The 16,417-nt window shown below is 48.9% G+C and overlaps 1 protein-coding gene across 1 annotated transcript; it reads left to right on the top strand.

The window, feature by feature from the left end:
- Window positions 1-1,131: 1,131 nt before the first annotated feature.
- On the top strand, window positions 1,132-16,208 carry stx7l (syntaxin 7-like). The gene is made up of 10 exons (XM_072450451.1): window positions 1,132-1,181; window positions 4,584-4,673; window positions 4,882-4,951; window positions 5,034-5,124; window positions 8,058-8,210; window positions 8,819-8,865; window positions 10,180-10,270; window positions 11,550-11,622; window positions 13,537-13,619; window positions 14,125-16,208. The coding sequence occupies exons 2-10, from the start codon at window positions 4,592-4,594 to the stop codon at window positions 14,224-14,226; spliced, it is 792 nt and encodes a 263-aa protein (XP_072306552.1). The 5' UTR covers window positions 1,132-1,181; window positions 4,584-4,591; the 3' UTR covers window positions 14,227-16,208.
- The last annotated feature ends 209 nt before the right edge of the window (window positions 16,209-16,417 follow it).

Raw genomic sequence — 16,417 nt, 5'->3', positions numbered from 1 at the left:
GAGTCAGGACTAAACATGGACCGGCCTCCTGCTGGTGCCAGAGTCAGGACTAAACATGGAGCGGCCTCCTGCTGGTGCCAGAGTCAGGACTAAACATGGAGCGGCCTCCTGCTGGTGCCAGAGTCAGGACTAAACATGGAGCGGCCTCCTGCTGGTGCCAGAGTCAGGATTAAACATGGAGCGGCCTCCTGCTGGTGCCAGAGTCAGGACTAAACATGGAGCGGCCTCCTGCTGGTGCCAGAGTCAGGACTAAACATGGAGCGGCCTCCTGCTGGTGCCAGAGTCAGGACTAAACATGGACCGACCTCCTGCTGGTGCCAGAGTCAGGAGTAAACATGGAGCGGCCTCCTGCTGGTGCCAGAGTCAGGACTAAACATGGACCGGCCTCCTGCTGGTGCCAGAGTCAGGACTAAACATGGACCGGCCTCCTGCTGGTGCCAGAGTCAGGACTAAACATGGTCAGATTTTCCTGAGGGCCTCTGGGGCCACGGTTTCAGGTTGAGTTAATACAATAAATAAATTGCTGATTTTTGTGAGAAACAACACAATATTTTACCAACATTGTTTTGTCAAAAAGGCTCATCCAAAACTGAACCAGAATTAAACTAGGACTAGGCTAGAACCAAACAGGTCTGAACCAGGACTAACCCGGAGTTAAACAGTAAACAAGATTATTTGTATTTATTTGTATTTGAAAGGTGGGTCTTGGGCCGGATTAAATCGCCTGGAGGGCCTTATTTGGCCCCCGGGCCTTGTGTTGAAAAGCCCTGGTCTAGAATCTGAAAACAACCAATAAAACACAGCGTTTGCAGAATCGTACACACATAACTTTCTCCTCCACACATGTTATTTCACACGTGTCTAGAACATTCCATTCATGTTCATTCACTATTTCGACGTCTTCGGTGAGAATCCACAAACAGTCGTGAAAATGTAAAAAAAAACACATGAAATTAAAAAGTGGATTAATCTTCATCTTCTGTGCGTTTCATGAGCAAAAGCTGTTTTATAGTTTATCAAACCCCGAAAGTTCAAAAACAAATCACAAAAAGTGCTCAAACAAACGACACGTGCGGGGCCTCATGACGTAGTGTCCTTGTTTACGGCTGAGCGGGATCACGTGACGGGGGCGTGGCGCACAAACAGGAAGCAGAACTGCGCCGCCGCCGCTGCTGCACAAGGTAAACTTTTACGCATCGGTTTATGACTCAAATATTGAACTCTTTTTTTTAACGATCTGCCGTGAAATTGCGCCGGGGCGAAGCGTGACCGACTTTCACCGACTTTAACCGCGAATTTAAGTCGAACTGACGTCGTTACGTGCGATAAACGAGGAGAAATCTGAGGCGAACGTGATTTTTGCCGAGATCTGACCACTTCCTGCACAGTTTGTACAGTTTGTGGGACGATGACACTTTTATAAACTTGTTTCATGGTTGTTTTACTTTTGGGACACTTTGTTACAGAAGTTGAACTGATTTCCGCATTTTCTTCCTCGCTGCGTTTAAAGGCGCAGAAAAGCACGCGGAAAGTGCAGCAAACACTTTAGTTTGTTGCACATTATTGTTCAAATAAATACAAATAATGATAGTTCGTTGTTTGTCAGGGTTTGTCCAGTGTCAGGGTTTGTCCAGTGACAGGGTTTGTCCAGTGTCAGGGTTTGTCCAGTGACAGGGTTTGTCCAGTGACAGGGTTTGTCCAGTGTCAGGGTTTGTCCTGTGACAGGGTTTGTCCAGTGACAGGGTTTGTCCAGTGTCAGGGTTTGTCCAGTGACAGGGTTTGTCCAGTGACAGGGTTTGTCCAGTGTCAGGGTTTGTCCAGTGTCAGGGTTTGTCCAGTGTCAGGGTTTGTCCTGTGACAGGGTTTGTTCTGTGACAGGGTTTGTTCTGTGACAGGGTTTGTCCAGTGTCAGGGTTCGTCCAGTGACAGGGTTCGTCCAGTGACAGGGTTCGTCCAGTGACAGGGTTCGTCCAGTGTCAGGGTTCGTCCAGTGTCAGGGTTTGTCCAGTGACAGGGTTTGTCACGGGTTTGTCCTGTGACAGGGTTTGTCCTGTGACAGGGTTTGTCCTGTGACAGGGTTTGTCCAGTGACAGGGTTTGTCCAGTGTCAGGGTTTGTCCTGTGACAGGGTTTGTCCAGTGTCAGGGTTTGTCCTGTGACAGGGTTTGTCCAGTGTCAGGGTTTGTCCAGTGTCAGGGTTTGTCCTGTGACAGGGTTTGTTCTGTGACAGGGTTTGTTCTGTGACAGCGTTTGTCCAGTGTCAGGGTTTGTCCAGTGACAGGGTTCGTCCAGTGACAGGGTTCGTCCAGTGTCAGGGTTCGTCCAGTGTCAGGGTTTGTCCAGTGACAGGGTTTGTCACGGGTTTGTCCTGTGACAGGGTTTGTCCTGTGACAGGGTTTGTCCTGTGACAGGGTTTGTCCAGTGACAGGGTTTGTCCAGTGTCAGGGTTTGTCCTGTGACAGGGTTTGTCCTGTGACAGGGTTTGTCCTGTGACAGGGTTTGTCCAGTGACAGGGTTTGTCCAGTGTCAGGGTTTGTCCTGTGACAGGGTTTGTCCAGTGTCAGGGTTTGTCCTGTGACAGGGTTTGTCCAGTGTCAGGGTTTGTCCAGTGTCAGGGTTTGTCCTGTGACAGGGTTTGTTCTGTGACAGGGTTTGTTCTGTGACAGGGTTTGTCCAGTGTCAGGGTTTGTCCAGTGACAGGGTTCGTCCAGTGACAGGGTTCGTCCAGTGACAGGGTTCGTCCAGTGACAGGGTTCGTCCAGTGTCAGGGTTCGTCCAGTGTCAGGGTTCGTCCAGTGTCAGGGTTTGTCCAGTGACAGGGTTTGTCACGGGTTTGTCCTGTGACAGGGTTTGTCACGGGTTTGTCCTGTGACAGGGTTTGTCCTGTGACAGGGTTTGTCCTGTGACAGGGTTTGTCCAATGTCAGGGTTTGTCCTGTGACAGGGTTTGTCCAGTGACAGGGTTTGTCCAGTGTCAGGGTTTGTCCTGTGACAGGGTTTGTCCTGTGTCAGGGTTTGTCCTGTGTCAGGGTTTGTCCAGTGTCAGGGTTTGTCCAGTGTCAGGGTTTGTCCTGTGACAGGGTTTGTCCTGTGACAGGGTTTGTCCTGTGACAGGGTTTGTCCAGTGACAGGGTTTGACTTTGCTCCAGTGGAACAGGCCACGCCCTCGTGATCAGATTTAATCTTTAATGTCACGAGCTGCTTTGATTTACTGTCTCCTCTGTCCCTCTGTCTCTCCTCTGTCCCTCTGTCTCTCCTCTGTCCCTCTGTCCCCCCTCCTCTGTCCCTCCTCTGTCCCTCCTCTTGTCCCTCCTCTGTCCCTCCCCCTTTGTCCCCCCTCTGTCCCTCCTCTGTCCCTCCTCTGTCTCTCCTCCTCTGTCCCTCCCCCTCTGTCCCTCCTCTGTCCCTCCTCTGTCTCTCCTCCTCCCAGAGGCTGTGGGGGGCGTGGCTGGTCTATAGTATTTCTTTTCTCTGGAATATCTTAAGTTTAAAGTCCATCTGAAGCTTCTCATGTTCTTCTAATTCTGACTTAGTTTGGTGATGTAGAAACTGTGGTAAATATTTATCAATGTTACTTCTGTTAAGATGCAGTTTCTGACGAAAGTTTGTGATGAAAAATACAAGTTTAAAACAACAGGAAATGGAGTTGAATCCCTCTGTGATGTCATCAGTGTGCGACACAGAGACAGTTTAAACTATCGTCAGACTAAATAAAGGTGTTTTATGGTCTTATTGTGTGTCGGATCAGAACTGTTGTGTCATTTATGTGGAGTTTGGCTCTTGTTTACAGTCTGGTTGCTATGGTAACAGCTGTGGAATGACCTCTACCCGTGCCATATTTGTGCTCGTGTCCAACCAGGAAGTACAATTATAAACTTTACAAAACTGGGGACAAATCGGCAAAATGTTTAGTCAAATCTAAGTTCGCGCACGTCTTTTTTTAACAGATTAAAGGCGTAATGGAAGATTTTTTTGCAGATTTGAGAACTCGAGCTGAAGTGCTCATGAAGCAGAGAAAAGCCTCGCTGCCACACGTGTGTTTGTTTATTAGCGCGACGGATCGCATCGCATCTCTCGTCTTCGTAGACTTCCGTCTTATGAGTCAGCTCGAACAGTCTTTCTCCGTCTTAATTTTGTCCCGTACACTGAGGGAACTATATTATGATAGATCGATGCGCTTAGACACAGGGAAACATGCTGCTCATGGGGACGAGCCACACGCGGCTGCAGGTGAGCGGCAGGTGCGTTTTATGATTGACACGTGGCAGGACTAATCGGCCGTCCACGCCACGAGGAAATGGGACTCAGATTTGGGCCAAAAAATCGTCCGTTACGCCTTTAATATTTTTGTCATGCCAGTGTTTTCCCTGGGTTGTTTTTTTTACTCTGGGGGGCGACGTTTAGACTCCGGGGGGCACAACCGTCTCTTTTAACGAGAAACACTGTTTTACACGTCTAGAGAGAAGGGGGAAAGGTTTCTGACTGTATTTATCTCGAATTGCGATCTCATACTGTCGCGGTTCTGTCATGTTGTATAACTTTGTCTGTGTCTGCGTCTGCGTCTGTGTCTTTGTGATGCCCTCAGCCGTCGTCATGGCGTACCAGGCCGGCGTCCCCGATCCCAGCGCTCTGGTCAACAGCATCAGCTCCAACATCCACAAACTCACGCTGCTCAGTAAACGCACACTTTCACTCTGCCTTTTCTACGCTAAATAACGACAGATTTTCTTTATTCTTATTCTCATCTCTCCCATGTAACAGAAAATATAAATAATTGTTTAACTAGTCGACTATAAATGAATCATTAGTTGCAGCCCTAATCCCAGTACTTTTATACAAGTGAAGAAGTTAATAACGTTGACTTAATGATGTTGTCTTTCCAGCGAATGACCTCCAGAGGGCAGTGTCTCTCGTCGGGACGGAGCAGGACGACAGCCAGCTCAGGAACTCGCTGTGAGCTCGCGCACACTCCGAAAGCGCACGTTTGTTTCCACGAATGTGTTATAATAATGACTCTGTTCTGCCCGTGTCACAGGCAGCAGAAGCAACAGCAGGGCAACCAGCTCGCCAAAGACACCGACAAACAGATGAAGGCCTTCGCCGCGCTGCCTCTGGGTCCTGACCAGGTCCGTGTCACGTCTGAGTCGTATTTCACACGTTATAACTGCTCATGATCAAATAGAAAACGCCATTGTCGATCCAGCACCGGTGTTCCGCAAGGACCTGTCTTTGCCTTTCTCTTCTCGCTCTTCTTCTCGAGTTTGGTCTTCCTCTGGGTCCTGACCAGGTCCGTGTCACGTCTGAGTCGTATTTCACACATTAGGGTTCCACAACTACTCACAATCAGATAGAAAACGTAATTATCGATCCACCACTACATTCTGCACCGGTGTTCCACAAGGACGTGTCTTCGGACCCTTTCTCTTCTCGTTCTTCTTCTCCAGTTTGCAGTCGACATTTAATCGGTCTCTTCGTCGTGTGCTGGAGTTGTGCAAATTATGTCAAAGCTGATTTTAACACCGTGAAAAGAGGAAGTAGGTGTTTAAATCTGGAGCCCACAAACCGTCGGGCGCGTGGTTCATATCCACATTTGTTAGTCTTAGACACGAGCTGTGGTTCTCCCTGCAGGACGGGGGGCTGCAGACAGGGGGCGCTCTGGGACAGTTATCCCTGCAGGACGGGGGACTGCAGACAGGGGACGCTCTGGGACAGTTATCCCTGCAGGACGGGGGGCTGCAGACAGGGGGCGCTCTGGGACAGTTATCCCAGCAGGACGGGGGTGTGGGACAGTTCTCCCTGCAGGACGGGGGGCTGCAGACAGGGGGCGCTCTAGGACAGTTATCCCAGCAGGACGGGGGTCTGGGACAGTTCTCCCTGCAGGACGGGGGGCTGCAGACGGGGGGCACTCTGGGACAGTTCTCCCTGCAGGACGGGGGGCTGCAGACGGGGGGCACTCTGGGACAGTTATCCCTGCAGGACGGGGGGCTGCAGACAGGGGGCGCTCTGGGACAGTTCTCCCTGCAGGACAAGGGGGGCTGCAGACAGGGGGCGCTCTGGGACAGTTCTCTCTGCAGGACGGGGGGCTGCAGACGGGGGGCACTCTGGGACAGTTATCCCTGCAGGACGGGGGGCTGCAGACAGGGGGCGCTCTGGGACAGTTATCCCAGCAGGACGGGGGTCTGGGACAGTTCTCCCTGCAGGACGGGGGGCTGCAGACGGGGGGCACTCTGGGACAGTTCTCCCTGCAGGACGGGGGGCTGCAGACGGGGGGCACTCTGGGACAGTTATCCCTGCAGGACGGGGGGCTGCAGACAGGGGGCGCTCTGGGACAGTTCTCCCTGCAGGACAAGGGGGGCTGCAGACAGGGGGCGCTCTGGGACAGTTCTCTCTGCAGGACGGGGGGCTGCAGACGGGGGGCACTCTGGGACAGTTATCCCTGCAGGACGGGGGGCTGCAGACGGGGGGCACTCTGGGACAGTTATCCCTGCAGGACGGGGGGCTGCAGACAGGGGACGCTCTGGGACAGTTATCCCAGCAGGACGGGGGTGTGGGACAGTTCTCCCTGCAGGACGGGGGGCTGCAGACAGGGGGCGCTCTAGGACAGTTATCCCAGCAGGACGGGGGTCTGGGACAGTTCTCCCTGCAGGACGGGGGGCTGCAGACGGGGGGCACTCTGGGACAGTTCTCCCTGCAGGACGGGGGGCTGCAGACGGGGGGCGCTCTGGGACAGTTCTCCCTGCAAGACGGGGGGCTGCAGACAGGGGGCGCTCTGGGACAGTTCTCCCTGCAGGACAAGGGGGGCTGCAGACAGGGGGCGCTCTGGGACAGTTCTCTCTGCAGGACGGGGGGCTGCAGACGGGGGGCGCTCTGGGACAGTTCTCCCTGCAGGACGGGGGGCTGCAGACAGGGGGCGCTCTGGGACAGTTCTCTCTGCAGGACGGGGGGCTGCAGACGGGGGGCGCTCTGGGACAGTTCTCCCTGCAGGACGGGGGGCTGCAGACAGGGGGCGCTCTGGGACAGTTCTCCCTGCAGGACGGGGGGCTGCAGACGGGGGGCGCTCTGGGACAGTTCTCCCTGCAGGACGGGGGGCTGCAGACAGGGGGCGCTCTGGGACAGTGCAGAGGTTATACAAATGCACGTGTTTGTGATTCTTGTGTTGGTTTAGCACTTCACGTTTGACCTTCACCAACTGAACCTTCATCATGTTGAGGACTAATCGTGACTATGAAAATAATTGCAGTTGTATTTTGATAATTGTTATAGTTCTCTGGACTTTACAGACGCGTTCACTCCTGCCACAGTTTAGTCCTGGTTTAGACCTGGTTCAGACCTGGTTTAGACCTGGTTCAGACCTGGTTTAGACCTGGTTCAGACCTGGTTTAGACCTGGTTTAGTCCTGGTTTAGTCCTGGTTTAGTCCTGGTTTAGTCCTGGTTCAGACCTGGTTCAGACCTGGTTCAGACCTGGTTTAGACCTGGTTTAGACCTGGTTTAGACCTGGTTTAGTCCTGGTTTAGACCTGGTTCAGACCTGGTTTAGACCTGGTTTAGACCTGGTTTAGACCTGGTTTAGACCTGGTTAAGACCTGGTTTAGACCTGGTTCAGACCTGGTTTAGACCTGGTTTAGACCTGGTTTAGTCCTGGTTTAGACCTGGTTTAGACCTGGTTTAGACCTGGTTTAGACCTGGTTTAGACCTGGTTAAGACCTGGTTTAGACCTGGTTCAGACCTGGTTTAGACCTGGTTTAGTTCCAGGTTTGACATTGTTAAATAAAAAAAGTAAAAAATGAATAAACTCTTTCAGGTTTCAGTAATACACGTCTTTTATACATTTTCTCTGTCCAGAACCTTTAATTGGTTGAAAAGTCCCAAACTTCTGAATTGTAGTATTTTCCCTCTAAATTGTGCTGTTCTCCATTGTACTCATAGTTGGAGGTTACGTCATGAGGGACATTCAGCAAAGTGTAACCTGGACCTCACGCTGACCTCACGCTGGCCTCACGCTGGCCTCACGCTGGCCTCACGTTGACCTCACGTCGTGTCTTTGTGTCTCGTTCCGCAGCGTCAGAGAAAGCTCCAGAAAGAGCGTCTTCTGAGCGACTTCTCGGCCGCGCTCAACACCTTCCAGAAGACGCAGCGCCAAGCGGCCCAGAAGGAGAAGGAGTTTGTGGCCCGCGTCCGGGCCGCCTCGCGGGCGTCGGTGGCCCAGCCCGGGGTGAGCAAATATGAACAAATATTTGAGCGGGCGTGTCCAGTTTGAGTGGAACGCCGAGGTCAAACTACGGCGGAAGTGTAAGGCCAACGCTGAAGAATAAATCAGATTTGTTTGGATTAATTAGAAGCTTTATTTACTCCTGTATCCAAGCTTTCCACAATAAATAATCTGTCAGCGAATTGTACTTCAAATTAAAACAGGTTTTTGACTAAAACTGGAAATACAAGAGTAATTAAGCTAAAACATGGCCGTATGTTTGGACAATCATGAGTTTATACAGCAGATAAATATGTTTTGTTTTTATTTACAAGAGTGACAAGTTCATTTGAGATCTTTAAAATCGTATTACTATTAATTAATATATATATCCTTTGCCCGTCAGACTCTTCCCTCTGAATTAAACAGAAGTGAGAGTGCAATACCAACTTTCTCCACTAGATGTTGACAAACCTCCACTCTATCATATGTTGTTGAAGCCTCAGTCTGACCTCTGACCTCTAACTACAGATGATGGGACAGACTTTCTCATTCAAACTGGAAAGAACTTTATTTTGAGCCTGAAATGACGTTAAATGATGTTGAATTCAGTTTTTTGTCTCGTGTTCCAGGGAGTTCCAGCCGACGACGGCTTCAGAAGTGTCCCTGCTTTTGCCAGGTATTTTCCTCCACCTACGGTCCAGTCACTGATGGTCCAGTCACTGATGGTCCAGTCACTGATGGTCCAGTCACTGATGGTTCAGTCACTGATGGTCCGGTCACTGATGGTCCAGTCACTGATGGTCCGGTCACTGATGGTCCAGTCACTGATGATCCAGTCACTGATGGTCCGGTCACTGATGGTCCGGTCACTGATGGTCCGGTCACTGATGGTCCGGTCACTGATGGTCCGGTCACTGATGGTCCAGTCACTGATGATCCAGTCACTGATGGTCCGGTCACTGATGGTCCGGTCACTGATGGTCCGGTCACTGATGGTCCGGTCACTGATGGTCCGGTCACTGATGGTCCGGTCACTGATGGTCCAGTCACTGATGGTCCAGTCACTGATGGTCCGGTCACCTATGGTCCGGTCACCGATGGTCCAGTCACCGATGGTCCAGTCACTGATGGTCCGGTCACTGATGGTCCAGTCACTGATGGTCCGGTCACTGATGGTCCAGTCACCGATGGTCCGGTCACTGACGGTCCAGTCACCGATGGTCCGGTCACTGACGGTCCAGTCACCGATGGTCCGGTCACCGATGGTCCGGTCACTGATGGTCCGGTCACGGTCCGGTTTAAGATAAGATAAGATATTCCTTTAATGTCCACACATGGGGACATGTCGTTGTTACAACACAGGTAGAAACAGAGGGAAGGACGGATTATAGGAGGTTTCAAAAACACTCTTAATAGAAGAACTCTTATGAACAAAACTTCTCTCATATCTTAATAGGGAATAGAGGGAAAAAAGATAAAAATAAAATAATAATAAAATAGAATAAAATACTAATAATAAGATAAAGTAAAGTAAAAAATAGCTAGCATAAGACTAAATAATACGAATACTAATGGTAAGTAAGTAAACAAAAAACTCGCCCCCCAGTGTCTGCGTGTATCTGGTGAGTGAATGTGTGACTGGTTCCTTGATGTAAAGCGCTTTGAGTATCTTGACGGTAGAAAAGTGCTATATAAATGTGACCATTGACCATTTACAAAAACACTCACACACACTTATTTACATCAGTTGTATGCACATGATGCTCTGACGGTCCGGTCACTGACGGTCCGGTCACTGACAGAAATTTATTATACAAATAAAGACTAAAATGTTCTTCTAAAAATGTAACAATAATTTAAAAATATATACATTTTTTATCACATCTTGACCTGAACGATCACGATTATCGATTGACGATCATCTTCAAGTGGAGCCAAAATAAACGTGTTGTTGTTTTATTATTGTTGTTGTTGTTGTTGTTGTGTGCAGTGAGATGCAGCTGCAGGCGGAGTCAGAGGCCATGAGAGAAGAGGATCTGCAGCTGATCCAGGAGCGCGAGGAGGCCATCAAACAGCTGGAGGTACAGAGCTTGACCACATCCACCCATCGTCCAATCACATCCACCCATCGTCCAATCACATCCACCCATCGTCCAATCACATCCACCCATCGTCCAATCACATCCACCCATCGTCCAATCACATCCACCCATCGTCCAATCACATCCACCCATCGTCCAGTATCCACCCATCATCCAATCGCATCCACCCATCGTCCAATCTCATCCACCCATCGTCCAATCTCATCCACCCATCATCCAATCGCATCCACCCATCGTCCAATCTCATCCACCCATCGTCCAATCTCATCCACCCATCGTCCAATCTCATCCACCCATCGTCCAATCTCATCCACCCATCGTCCAATCGCATCCACCCATCGTCCAATCACATCCACCCATCGTCCAATCACATCCACCCATCGTCCAATCACATCCACCCATCGTCCAATCACATCCACCCATCGTCCAATCTCATCCACCCATCGTCCAATCGCATCCACCCATCGTCCAATCTCATCCACCCATCGTCCAATCTCATCCACCCATCGTCCAATCGCATCCACCCATCGTCCAATCACATCCACCCATCGTCCAATCACATCCACCCATCGTCCAATCACATCCACCCATCGTCCAATCACATCCACCCATCGTCCAGTATCCACCCATCGTCCAATCTCATCCACCCATCGTCCAATCTCATCCACCCATCGTCCAATCGCATCCACCCATCGTCCAATCGCATCCACCCATCGTCCAATCGCATCCACCCATCGTCCAATCGCATCCACCCATCGTCCAATCGCATCCACCCATCGTCCAATCGCATCCACCCATCGTCCAATCGCATCCACCCATCGTCCAATCGGATCCACCCATCGTCCAATCGCATCCACCCATCGTCCAATCGCATCCACCCATCGTCCAATCGCATCCACCCATCGTCCAATCGCATCCACCCATCGTCCAATCGCATCCACCCATCGTCCAATCGCATCCACCCATCGTCCAATCGCATCCACCCATCGTCCAATCGCATCCACCCATCGTCCAATCGCATCCACCCATCGTCCAATCGGATCCACCCATTGTCCAATCGCATCCACCCATCGTCCAATCGCATCCACCCATCGTCCAGTATCCACCCATCGTCCAATCGCATCCACCCATCGTCGGGCTTCACTTCTCTATAGTTGTGATTGCCCTGACCATACCGCATGTTCCGGTTTGTCTTTAAGCCGGTGCTGCTTTAAGTGTTCATATTAATTATGTTTTTGTGCGTTTGTGTTCGTCGCAGTCCGACATCGTGGACATCAACGACATCTTCAAAGACCTGGGGGTGATGGTGCACGAGCAGGGCGCCATGATCGGTGAGTTCGCTCGTCACGCTGAAAACCAGATCACGGGAATAATCAGATAACCCGATAATTATATCCGATTGTTGGTGTGTGATACATTAAACCTTTAACTGACACAAATGCAAATGTAAATCTTTCATCTGTGTTGTAACGATTAGCTTCATTCACGCTAGTTTCATTCATGCTGCGTCGTAAGGCCCCTCCCCTCCGAGCCTCAGAAAACACTCCATCCTGAGTTTCCCTGATCCGGTGCTTTTAAATCCATAAATCATAGTCGGACTGAGCATTTCTGCCTCCAGTCACGGTCATGTCGTTCCCTCTGCTGCCAGTAGATGGAGCCAAAGGGTCTATTCCTGTCGTAGGGAAAAGCCTCTGTGTCTGTTAAAGTTTAATGTTTGTTTTTTTGGGGGGGGTTGTGTTGTTTTGGGGTTGTTTTAGGGTATTTTTTGTTGTTGTGGGTTTTTTGGGGGATTTTTGTTTTTGAGATGTTTTGGGGTGTTTTAGGGTGTTATTGTGTTGTTTTGGAGGTGATTGAGGGTTGTGTCTTGGGAGTGTTTTGTGTGTCGTAGGAGTATTTTTTCGGTGTCTTAGGAGGAGTGTTTTGGGTGTTGTGGGAGTGTTTTGGGTGTCTTGGGAGTGTTTTGGGTGTCTTGGGAGTGTCTTGGGAGTGTCTTGGGAGTGTCTTGGGAGTGTTTTGGGTGTCTTGGGAGTGTTTTGGGTGTCTTGGGAGTGTCTTGGGAGTGTTTTGGGTGTCTTGGGAGTGTTTTGGGTGTCTTGGGAGTGTCTTGGGTGTCTTGGGAGTGTCTTGGGAGTGTTTTGGGTGTCGTAGGAGTGTTTTGGGTGTCTTAGTGTTTTTGGGTGCTCGTGTTTTCTCTGCTCCTCGTCGGCTTCACACATACTCCGAGTGTTCTCTCAGACTGAGTGAGGCCCAGTGTTTAGACTAAACAGAGGCAGCTTCACCTCAGAAAATGACCTCTGCTCTACTGAACTTTCTCCCATTGGCTCCCTCTGTTCTCTGCGTGTTCTCTGCGTGTTCTCTGCGTGTTCTCTGCGTGTTCTCTTGATTGTTCTCTGAGTGTTCTCTGCTTGTTCTTGTTCTGTGTGTTCTCTGTGTTCTCTGTGTGTTCTCTGCGTGTTCTCTTGATTGTTCTCTGAGTGTTCTCTGCTTGTTCTTGTTCCGTGTGTTCTCTGCGTGTTCTCTACGTATTCTCTATGTGTTCTCTGCGTGTTCTGTGTCTTTTCTGTGTGCATGTTATCTGCGTGTTCTCTGCGCTTTTTCTGCGCTTTCTCTGCGTGTTCTCTCCTCTTTCTCTGTTTGTTCTGTGCATGTTCTCTGCGTGTTCTCTGCGTGTTCTCTGCTTGTTCTCTGCGTGTTCTCTGCCTGTTCTCTGTGTGTTCTCTGTGTGTTCTCTGCCTATTCTCGGAGTGGTCTCTGCTCTTTCTCTGAGTGTTCTGTGTGTTTTGTGTATTCTCTGCGTGTTCTCTGTGTGCGTGTTCTCTGCGTGTTCTCTGCCTGTTCTCTGCGTGTTCTGTGTGCGTGCTCTCTGCCTGTTCTCTGCGTGTTCTGTGTGTTTTCTGTGTGCATGTTATCTGCGTGTTCTCAGCGCTTTTTCTGCGCTTTCTCTGCGTGTTCTCTCCTCTTTCTCTGTGTGTTCTCTGTGTGTTCTCTGCGTGTCCTCTGCCGGTTCTCTGCGTGTCCTCTGCCGGTTCTCTGCGTGTCCTCTGCCTGTTCTCTGTGTGTCCTCTGCTTGTTCTGTGTGTGTCCTCTGCCGGTTCTCTGCGTGTCCTCTGCCGGTTCTCTGTGTGTCCTCTGCCTGTTCTCTGTGTGTCCTCTGCTTGTTCTGTGTGTCCTCTGCCTGTTCTCTGTGTGTCCTCTGCCTGTTCTCTGTGTGTTCTGATTGTTCTGTTTGTGTTTTATGGTCACAGACAGTATCGAGGCCAATGTGGAGAGCACGGACCAGAACATCCACAGTGGGATGCAGAACCTGGCGCGCGCTGCAGATTACCAGGTAAAGAGTATCCCTGGTGTGATGTCACTTCCTGTATGAGTGTCCCTGGTGTGATGTCACTTCCTGTATGAGTGTCCCTGGTGTGATGTCTCTTCCTGAATGAGTGTCCCTGGTGTAATGTCACTTCCTGTATGAGCGTCCCTGGTGTGATGTCACTTCCTGTATGAGCGTCCCTGGTGTGATGTCACTTCCTGAATGAGTGTCCCTGGTGTGATGTCTCTTCCTGTCATTTTTCTACTGATTTTTCTACGTTTTCTCCTCAAATATCTGCTCGATTGGTGTAAAACCTTAATTTACATGTACAACAGGTAAAAATACACTAAATAAAGTCACATTTACAACGAAACCACCAAAACAAACAAAACGATGACGATGATTCAATGACTCAGCGTTTCAGCCTTAAACTTGTCCTCACTTGTGCATTTCAAACCTTTTACCCGACTCTAGAATCCTCGTTCACCCTGGTATTCTTTACGTCTTTTTTTCTGTTTTCTTCCTCCTCCAGAGCAGCTCACGGAAGAAGATCTGCATCATCGTGGTCATCGCCGTGGTGGTCGCCGTCGCCATCGGCCTCGTCATCTGGGGCTCAGTGGCCAAAGTCTTCTAGGCGTTTTCCGACTCGCAAACGCTTTCACTTCTGTCGTTATTTACGTGGCGTTCGTCCTCCAATCGAACTCCAAGCCGGTGCTTCCTTTATTTAAAACATAAATACTACAGAAAGTGCGCTACAAAGAAGAACGACTCGGTTTGACTCGTGTAGCGATCCAGAGTCGGTCGTTAGCGTCGTTAGCGTCGTTAGTTTTTAGAAGCGGTTAAATTATGTGGCAGTTGTAGCGTGTAAAACATGCTTAAAGTCTGACCTGGACGTTTCTTCTTCTACTATCACTATTTTCTCGGGTTTATTAACAATTAAATGTTGCGTTTTTACCAATGTCGGGCGCGTATTTAACTTAAAGTCCACGTGACACGTTAAACGACACGTTAAACAAAGGGAACACGATTATATGTAAGATTTGACTAAAAGTTTTGCCTGTTTTTTCTCCAATTTGGCCATTTCTGCATCACTTCCTGGTTTGACGTGGCCAGCAATTATGACATGGGCGGAGCTAATTCCACAACTGTTACTTAGCAACCAGATTGTAAACGAGAGCCAAAACCGTTTAAGTAATGACTTAATTACACTTGACGACACCTTTATTTTGTTAAATGTTAAAACGGTCATAAAAATGTGTAAATTTATTCTCTGCATTTTTGATGGACTGTCGCTTTTTGATGACATCACAGAGGGATTACCGCAGGTGCAAACTCTCCAAACCACGTGATGATTACAGAAACATGAGAACGTGTCACGTGAACTTTAACCGCTCCGGATCATTGACTCGTTAGACGCGCTAGTTAGACCTCGTTTGTCGGCGGCGGCCATGTTTGTTTTGACCCCCGCCCCCAAACCACGATGCTGCGCTGCGATTGGTCGAGCTGCTGCTTCTTCTTCACAGGTGGATTTGAAGAACAAAGGGATTATCTTGACTCGTAATTTAACGTATAAATGTTTAAACGGACAGGACCATGTGATTAACATTCTAGAGCGATTGCAGCGTTTCCGTCGCCATCTTGTGACTGTTGAATAACTTTCTATCGCCATCTTGTGACTGTAGAACAATTGTTTCTATTGCCATCTTGTGACTGTATAACAACAGTTTCCATTGCCATCTTGTGACTGTAGAACAACCTTTTCCATCGCCATCTTGTGACTGTAGAACAACCGTTTCCATCGCCATCTTGTGACTGTAGAACAACCGTTTCCATCGCCATCTTGTGACTGTAGAAAAATTGTTTCTATCGCCATCTTGTAACTGTAGTTCAACTGTTTCCACCACCATCTTGTGACTGTAGAACAACTTTCTGTCCCCATCTTGTGACTGTAGAACAACCGTGTCCGCCGCCATCTTGTGACTGTAGAACAATTGTTTCTATCGCCATCTTGTAACTGTAGTTCAACTGTTTCCACCACCATCTTGAGACTGTAAAACAACCGTTTCTGCCGCCATCTTGTGACTGTAGAACAACCGTTTCTGCCGCCATCTTGTGACTGTAGAACAACCGTTTCTGCCGCCATCTTGTGACTGTAGAACAACTGTTACGCAACTGTTACTGAAATGTCAATCAAATGTTTAATCTTTTTAAATGAATTCTTTTTGAAGTTGAAAGTTACTGTAAACCCCTCGGCTGTGTGCGTGTGTAAATGTATATAATCCCATATGATTATTCAAATTGTCCTTGAGTTTCTTGTAAATATTTCTGATTAACGTTTTGTTTGGAGATTATTGTTATTTTTATGGGAATATGAAGACATTAAAACAAAGCATTACTACAACTTTTTATTCTAAAAAGATCTAACTTTGAAACTCACTGCTTTAATTTTTTTTATTAATAATCTTGTTAATTTAAAAACAACTTTCTTGTCTTGAACTGGGGCCAAAAACTTCTCATTAAGAGTCAGTCTGGAAAAAGAGTCGGGTTTAGTCCTGGTTTAGTCCTGGTTTAGTCCTGGTTTAGTCCTGGTTTAGTCCTGGTTTAGTCCTGGTTTAGTCCTGGTGTTCTCCTTTTTTCTCGTTCTGAATTTGACTTGATTCATAATAAATCATCTTTAAAATGATTTCATGTTTGTGTCTGATTCACAACATAAAATAAATAAAAAGTCACACACTTTTGGTGAAGGAAAAGCTTTAGTTTTCCCTCAGTCTACGCTCCACCCTCACCTATGGTCGCGAGCACTGATAGAGCTCGGAGTAGAGCCG

Source organism: Eucyclogobius newberryi, unplaced genomic scaffold (assembly GCF_026437365.1).
Source record: "Eucyclogobius newberryi isolate DKJ021-1_F unplaced genomic scaffold, fEucNew1.0.hap1 SCAF_1, whole genome shotgun sequence".
Lineage (NCBI taxonomy): Eukaryota > Metazoa > Chordata > Actinopteri > Gobiiformes > Gobiidae > Eucyclogobius > Eucyclogobius newberryi.
Note: the sequence above shows the minus strand (reverse complement) of the source record. Positions and strands in the feature narration are given on the sequence as shown.